The following is an 8,892-nucleotide window of genomic DNA, read 5'->3' on the forward strand; positions in this document are numbered from 1 at the left end:
ATGGGTAATACGTGCCGGGGATCAATTGGGGGTAAGTACTTCAAAAGATTAGGGGAGGCAGCGGGATCTAAGCGGAAGTCTTCATCTCGCAGTGACACCATCTCTTCGTCTTCCTCCGACCAGCAGCCAGAAGAGGCGGCGAAGCAAGCGGAGAAAGCGCAGCAAGAGGTCTATAACGGCGGCGGGAATTGCGCGGCGACGGTGCAGGAAAGCGCTGTCATGAAGCGGGGTATGGAACTGCCACCGAACTCGGTGCTCGGACACAGGACCGCTAATATCCGTGATCTCTACACTCTAGGTCCGAAGCTGGGGCAGGGGCAGTTCGGGACGACGTATTTGTGCACTGAGATTGCCACAGGAATAGAGTTCGCTTGCAAGTCGATCTCCAAGAGGAAGTTGATCACGAAGGAGGACATGGAGGACGTGCGACGGGAGATCCAGATAATGCACCATCTTTTCGGCCACAAGAACGTGGTCAAGATAAAGGGCGCGTACGAGGATACCCTCTACGTGCACATCGTCATGGAAGTCTGTGCAGGAGGGGAGCTTTTCGATCGGATAATTCATAGGGGGCATTACAGCGAGAGAAAGGCTGCTGAGCTCACCAAGATTATTGTCGGAGTTGTTGAGGCCTGCCACTCTCTTGGGGTCATGCACAGGGACCTTAAGCCTGAAAATTTCTTGCTTGCCAATAAGGATGATGATCTGTCTCTGAAGGCCATTGATTTTGGGCTTTCCGTGTTCTTCAAGCCAGGTAGAAGTCTTTTTAAAACTAAAAAAGAAAAAAAAAAAAAATTTGGATCGTAAGTTTTTTTCCTCCAACATTTAGTGGCATCTCCCAAATTAAATTTGAGTATCAAATAAATTTATCCTCCCGCATTTTAGATTGTGAATTGATCTTACAAAACTTCATTAAATGGTTTCTCTTATGTTTAGTGATTGTTACTTGGAATGTTCAGAACTAACATTCAAGGCTTTATTAGAAGCACTGTAATCTGTCATCTTTATTTTCGAGTCAGTGTGCTTAGGTTCGGACAAAGAATTATCCGGGTTTCTCTGGGTCTATAGTAAAAGATAAAAGTAGTCAAAGCGCAGTTACTGTAGCAGGTGCGCTTTGACTGCACTTTTACTGTTATAGACATGATTTCTCTCTATCCAGTGCCCGCACCTAATAATTTTCCCTAAATGAGAGGCTATTACTAGAACTGAATGTATTCTGATTTCCATCTTGTTACTGCAGGTCAGGTCTTTAAGGATGTGGTTGGAAGCCCATACTATGTAGCTCCTGAGGTTCTCTGCAAGCACTATGGACCAGAAGCTGATGTGTGGACTGCTGGTGTTATATTATATATATTGTTGAGCGGTGTACCGCCTTTTTGGGCTGGTGGGTCATTGACGCATTCCCATCTCTTACATTGCGATCTTTTTGGTCTGTGAAACTGAGGCTGGCATTGTCTGTTATTTGCAGAAACACAACAAGGAATATTTGAGGCAGTTTTGAAGGGTCACGTTGATTTTGATTCAGAACCTTGGCCTTTGATATCCGACAGTGCTAAGGATCTTATCAGAAGAATGCTTTGCCCTTCTCCTAAAGATCGCTTGACTGCGCATGAAGTACTCTGTTAGTTCTTTTTTTCAACCTCCAATTAGTAAATCTATTCGGAGATAATTTTCATGATTTTTTTTAATATGCTGTATTAGATTAGAGTGTTAACCCAGAGCCGTGAAATTTATATGCTAGAACGATAAGGAAAGCAATATTTTATTTCATACTTAGAAACTTTCATGAATTGAAGGGAATTTGGAATTCAAGTTCTAATTATGATTATTTAATGCTAGTTTGAGTGTACATGTGGGAGAGCCAATTGTAATCATAAATTTAAGGTAAGTTAATTCAAGACTTTTTTTGGCTTTAGTGAGAGGCATGGATGACATCAAATTAATATTTTCAAATTTTGTGGGCCATGTTATCGTATATATAGGAGAGAACCTTTCTTCTCATAGGATTAGAATATCATTCTCCATCCAAATACATCTTGTTCTTGTGTTCTGCAAATGCATGATCAAAACCATCGTTTCTTTTTGTCGATTAATTATTCCGTGTGGACGCCAAACGTCATCCGGAGACCAACCAGAATGCGCCATGTCATCCCTATGCTCGGTATCATGGTGTATTCTGATTTTTCTCCAGATGATGTTCTGCGTGAGGTCTCCACATAGAATAATTTATCTTCTTTGACACCATTAAAAGAAGTGGCAGGCATCATTTTGAAGACTTATGATCATTTGACATCAATTAGATGCTTTAAAATTTTCATAATGAATGAGTTCAATTGCTTGAGATGGTAATTGAAATTCCAAAGTGTAGAAATTTTCAAATCGTTTGAAATCAAATATGTAGTTTGTTGATATCTTACAATCATTTAGCATTTACTTATAAATGTTAAATGCTAGTGTTATATATATAGAGATAGAATTATATATATATATTCTAGCTTCTGTATGGTTTTAACATTTATAAGTAAACCACGTGATTTAAATGTTAATTAACACTAGCATTTATTTAGGGCTTTGTGGCATCGAAACAATAGATTCTTGTTCATTGTTAGTGACAACTGTACATTAATGAATACACCTAAATTATGCATGAGCATCTTATGTTGTCCATGTACTATCTCTTCAGTTTATGACAAATTGAAATCTGGGCTCTCTTCATTGTTGAGATTTCTTTAGATGTTTAATTAAATTTGTCCTTTTTATAGTTTAAAAGTTTTCAACCGTGAAATTTGATTCTATAAAATAAGTGATTTCCTTGTAAGTCAAAAACTAATTTAGTTTCCAGAACATGTTGAAATTTTAATTTTGTAAGAAAAGAATGGTTCTAAATGAGATTATCTGCAACTTTTCCTACATACAGGTCATCCTTGGATATGTGAGAATGGAGTTGCTCCTGATCAGGCTCTGGATCCTGCTGTCCTAACTCGGCTTAAACAATTCTCAGCTATGAACAAATTGAAGAAGATGGCTCTGCGAGTGAGTAAAATTTCTGTCAAGATTCTTGTCTTGTTAGCCTTCTCGATTCCCCAGAAATTGGGCAGCCTTCAGAAGTCTGAATACTTGTTGGAGGATATTCATGTGACATTTACATCTTTCCTAAATTAATCAAGCAAAAAATGTGGACTGCATTTATCTGCAAACTGGCTATGTTCGTCATTGCATCATTGGATAAAAAGTTTTATGCTATATGTAGTTTTTTACTTGTTTTCATGTATGATATCTATTTTAGACACTGCATATTAGCATTTCGGACTAGATTTTTCGTCACCTACGCATCATATCATTTAATTTTTGTCTAATAGATGTTGTTCTGATTTGTTCCAGGTTATAGCAGAAAGCCTCTCAGAAGAGGAGATTGCTGGACTGCGAGAAATGTTCTTGGCAATGGACACAGATAGTAGTGGGGCAATTACATTTGATGAGCTGAAGGCTGGTTTAAGAAGATATGGTTCAACATTAAAAGATACAGAGATCCAGGATCTTATGGATGCTGTAAGTTGATAGTTTTAATAAAAGAATTTGTGGTTTGTACCGCCAATGATATGGTTATCAATAATGATGTCAGAATTATTGGAAAGATGTCTTTAATTATGTTTCTCATATCTAGAATATTGCCTGATGCAGAAACATATTGATTGCGCTTCTGCTGTCATGAAGACTGATTAAAAGTAGACATTATGTGGAACTTCATATGGATAAAATCTAGAAATTGTAGTTATGTGAAACTCTTCGTGTTCATCCACCTCCATTTCTGATTTTTTTTTTCCAAAGAAAATTTCCGCTAAAGCCCATATCTTTTTGCTTTAGCATGGATGTTCTCACTAGACATTTGCAAGAGGTTGTACCCTGGTGTATGCTTTTTGCTGATGATATACTTCTTATTGATAAGACTAGAGATGAAGTTGAAGGTACTTGAATTATGGAGGTAAACCTTAAAGTCTAAAGGCTTTTGTTTGAGTAGATCTAAAACTGAATATATGGTGTGTAATTTTAGTAATAATAGATCTAGTGAAGGGATTGTGACTTTGGGAGATCAAGTCATTAATAAAAGCACATGTTTTAGATATTTTGGGTCTATTGTTCAGAGTGATGGTTAAATAGAGAGGGATATTATTAGTAGAATTCAAGTTGGATGTTTGAAGTGGAAGAATGCAGCAGGCTTGTTATGTGAAAGAAATGTCCCTCTCAAACTTAAGGGAAAATTCTATAAGATGGTAGTGAGATATGCATTGTTTTATTTTGCAGAATGTTGGCCACTAAAAGATAAGCATAATATTAAGTTAAGTGTTGTAGAGATGAGGATGCTTAGTTGGATGAGTGGCTTTACTCTTAAAGACAGGATACGAAATGAGCATATACATGAAAAAGTTGGAGTAGCACCAGTGGAAGATAAGATTAGAGAGAGTTGTCTTAGATGGTTTAGTTACATAAAACAGCAGCCTTCTGATGATCCGATTAGGAAAGTAGATGCATTAGATTTGACTTATATTAAGAAAGATAGAGATAGACGTCAAAAGGCTTGGTTAGAAAAATATTAGAAATGATATTTTATTATTAGATGTAGATAACAGAACACAATGGAGAAAAATGATTCATGTAGCCGACCCCATATAGTGGGATAAAGGCTTGTTGTTGTTGTTGCAAGAAAATTCCGAAGTTCAATTTCATCTCCTTTCAATTTCTTGAGTGTTGGATTTATTTAGAACGGCACAAATTTGATTTCTATAGAAACTAAATTCTTTAGGTTAACCGTTTTGGATATGTACATGAGAGAACTGAGATATATATCCATGGTTTTCTTATTTTGTTTTATCCATTGTTTTTCTTTCATTTTTTGGTTATTTTGCAACTTAAAGGAAATAGGTTCAATTAAAAAAAAAAAGTTACCATTATATATTAACTGGTAAAAAACTATTTCAGGCGGATGTTGACAATAGTGGCACCATCGACTATGGGGAGTTTATTGCAGCCACCGTTCACCTCAATAAGCTGGAGCGTGAAGAACATTTGGTGGCTGCATTTTCATACTTCGACAAGGATGGGAGTGGGTACATTACAGTTGACGAGCTTCAGCAAGCTTGTAAAGAACACAACGTGACTGATGTGTTCATTGAGGATATTATCAAGGAAGTTGATCAGGATAATGTAAGTAACATGGTCGTATCCATTTTACTGCCAATTTTTCTCTGAAATTCTTTTGTCAAGTAGGCTTAAGTTAAATGCATGTTGCGTAGTAACATCTTTTTAAGTTTGATTTTTGTTAACACATTATGCATGTGTTTATATGAAATCTTGTAAAATATTTTGTCAACACAACAATTGAAACATACTCCTAAAGTGGGGATCTACATAAAATATGTTAAGACTGATAATGGAGAAGAAGAAAGCTTTTTATATGCATTTGTTTATATGAAATTGTTAGAAAATACTTGAAGATTTCAAGTAAAACCTATCAATTTTGAAAAAAAAAAACAACGAGAAAACTCTTCCTAACTCTATTGAAAACCAGAAAAATAATAGTTTTTATTTGCAATAATCAAAGATACAGTAGGAAAATAACAAGATACAATTGATCCTCTATTCGACAGGAGGATTGATCTCTCCCAAATTTCTAGACGCTGCTCGAACCTAAAGAAAACCTAAATCTAAGAGATCTCAAATTTCAGCTAAATTCAAGATGCCCTAACTCTAGGAAAACAAAGTATTTAATGCATAGAAATTAAAAGGAAATCCCTAAGCAGTCCCTACATTCAAATTTCCCTCCCTAATCCCTAAAAAATCCTTCCTAAAAAGCTCCGTTAGCTCTTGTGGTGCGTGCGGTTAAAGCTGGAGGCGGAGAATGTCCGCCTCAATTACGCGTAAGCCGGTCCCGACTGGACTGGCTGGACCGGTCCAGTGGACCAGTCTAACAGAAGGATACATAGAAAGGTACCTCTGGAATACTTTGAAGTAAGAGTTTGGCATGTAACATAAATACAATTTATGAAATTGCAATTATGATGGCTATATCATATTGATATGGCTGTTAACGATGTGATTTGATTCTGGCACTATATCCCTTCCATTTCATTCGATTCAATCTTGAGCCAAGTCAAGTCTGATTTTGATTGAACTCTGTGCAAAAAATTGATTCGATCACGATTAAATTTTTCTCTATTTTGTAATTTAACATACACGCATATATTCATAAAAATATTGATTCTCATACACATATGTATAGAATCTAAATATTTGATTGGCATTCACATCTGATCTCCATCTCGATTTTTTTGAAATGGTAAAGTTTAGAAATATGATTTTATTAGATGGATGATGTGAGTACAACCTATTAAATGTGAGTACAACCTATTATAGTTGTGTGAAAATTTATTGTGTCATTCAATTATGTTGTAATGCTGTCTCAGAATTCAATTCCATCGATCGAGCTCACAGGGGGGTTACGGGGGTCCTACTTGGGGTTTGAGTGCTTTGCACTCAATTTTTTTTAGTATTATCGTATGGTGCAATGGCGCTATGTAGCCGAGAGTTGCAGCATTGTGTAGTTTGCTTGGTGACAAACATAGAGCGGAGCACTGCAATGCTCTAAACCCCCGCATTACGGCACTATCAAGCAGACAAGAGACAGATAGTTGAGCACTGTGGCTCTCCAAATCTGGCTCTGCGAGATGGGCTGCAGCTTTCTTTCTTGTTTTTCATTAAGAGTTGCATCCCTTGGTGGGTTTTTGTGTGTTTCTTTTTTTTAATTCTTGTAAGAGAACAGTGCAAGGGTGAAGAGAGATAAGAAGGGAGTGAGAGAAAAGTGGATATGTAAAAATTTCTCTCAATTTTCATAGTTAATTTCTTTTGTGATGTGGTTCCGTGGTATTTTTCTAGTTTAGGATTTTTCCATGTTAAATCTTGATATTCTATATATCCGTTTACATTTTTTTCTTTCTTCTTTGTATTCGCTATGTGCTTTACTTTCCCAATATAAAGATGAAGCGGTGAAATAAGGTTCAGATTGTTTGGGCATTTACAATAAAAATAGAAGATGCAGTAATAAGTCATGTATCTAAAACTAGTGTAGAAGAAGTAGAAGAGAAGTGGGTATGCTAAATCTAATGGGCTAGAAATTGGGCTAAAATATAATCGCAAAATAAGGTTAACACCTTGTGCAAACACATAGGATTGAGTGGAGAATGTGGAATACATAAAATTGACTCAAAATAGTTGAGACTTGAGCCAAGACTAATGATGATGAGAGGAAACTTGATAGGAAACACTTGGATTCCCAAGTGTTTCTCACCAAAACTGAAGTAGATCCGATGGAAACTGCTGTCCACAGTAGAAAAAACACAACAAATCTACTGTTTACAGCAGTTTACAGCAGAATTTCAGAGGAAATTGGAAAGAAAATTCAAAGCAAGATTTGTATTCCACTAGTAGAAGAAGAAAACAGCAAAGATACAATTGATCCTCAATTCGAGAGGAGGATCGATCTCTCCCAAATCTCTAGAAGCCTCTAGAGCCCAAAGAAAACCTAAATCTAAGAGATCCCAAATTTCAGCTAAATTCAAGATACTCAAACCCTAGCCAAATCAACTATTTAATGCATACAAATCAAAAGGAATTCCCTAAACAGTCCCTACGTTCAAATTTCCCTCTCAAAATGCCAAAAAAACTTCCTAAACGGCTCTACGGGGGCGGACGGACCGCTCGTTCTCCGCCTGTTCGCGATTTTCGCCCGTGAACCGGTCCCGCCTGGACCGGTCCAGCGGACCGGTCTAACAAAACTAGTTGCAAATCATCGATTTCTAATTATGTTATTTTCTTATTAATCTGGAATTTCATTCAACCGCACACACCCTAAGTTCAAGAAATGATCATGAGAGTTTTACTTTAGCTTCAGCTTAATATAACGCTCTTGGATGTCGAAACAAATCTTTTCATCCTCTAAATACCTCTTTAGCTTCAATCACTTCATTTGTTCTGTTGCAGGATGGCCGGATCGACTATGGTGAATTTGTTGCAATGATGCGTAAGGGAAATATGGGAAACATGGGACTTGGAATTGGGAGGAGAACCATGAGGAATAGTCTAAGAATGAGCATAACTGAGTGACCAACAGCCCACGGGGAACATACTTCTCTCTCCCATTTTCTGTTTGACGAGAAATTATTACGTGCGGAGTCCGGACGTAGAGTTACATCCAGACTTCAATAAAAACATGACACGTGTCCTTAATTTGTGCATAGTGTCCGGACAAACACACTTGTCGTGGAGTCCGGATATGTCCGGACTCCGCACGTAATAATTTCTCTTGATTTTGAGAAAGTTAAGGTGCAGGGGAGCTCTTCTCCGCTTTCTCATTCTCCAGCAACTTAATATTTATTGGCAGTACAGAATTCCAGGCTCCTGCTGCACAATATCTGTAAGTGCTCGCCATTTATGGATTAAATAAGGTATCAATATGTAGAATTTGTAAAAACGCCACTTTCTCCTTAGAACCCAAAACACATTTTTGCCGGAGATGGAATGCTGTAACCTTTCACGCATAAAATCACAGATGAACATTGAGATTGCCGTTGAAATCTGAAAAAAATATTATGTTATTGAGTTATTCTGAAAGAAGACCTGATGAAGCTTGTGTTTGTTCAGGTTTCTTTTCTTGTTGAAGAATTTAGCATATATATAGTCCTGGTTTGACCCAATTAGCTTAGGTGAGTCCCAAATGATTTAAAATTTTTTGTACTTTAAAGCTGCTTTAAGAAGCAGTAAAAAAGCTGTTTCAACCGAAGCCTAAACAATGATTGTAATTGGTTTATCCTTACCTACTATGATCGAGATTTACCTACA

General features: G+C 36.9%; 1 protein-coding gene across 1 annotated transcript; it reads left to right on the plus strand.

Moving 5' to 3' along the window:
* On the plus strand, positions 1-8,667 carry LOC110092041 (calcium-dependent protein kinase 26). The gene is made up of 7 exons (XM_028693259.1): positions 1-754; positions 1,241-1,384; positions 1,469-1,621; positions 2,918-3,033; positions 3,382-3,549; positions 4,978-5,202; positions 8,035-8,667. Exons 1-7 carry the CDS (start codon positions 1-3, stop codon positions 8,155-8,157), a joined length of 1,683 nt encoding a protein of 560 aa, XP_028549092.1. The 3' UTR covers positions 8,158-8,667.
* The last annotated feature ends 225 nt before the right edge of the window (positions 8,668-8,892 follow it).

Source organism: Dendrobium catenatum, unplaced genomic scaffold (genome assembly GCF_001605985.2).
Source record: "Dendrobium catenatum unplaced genomic scaffold, ASM160598v2 fragScaff_scaffold_248, whole genome shotgun sequence".
Lineage (NCBI taxonomy): Eukaryota > Viridiplantae > Streptophyta > Magnoliopsida > Asparagales > Orchidaceae > Dendrobium > Dendrobium catenatum.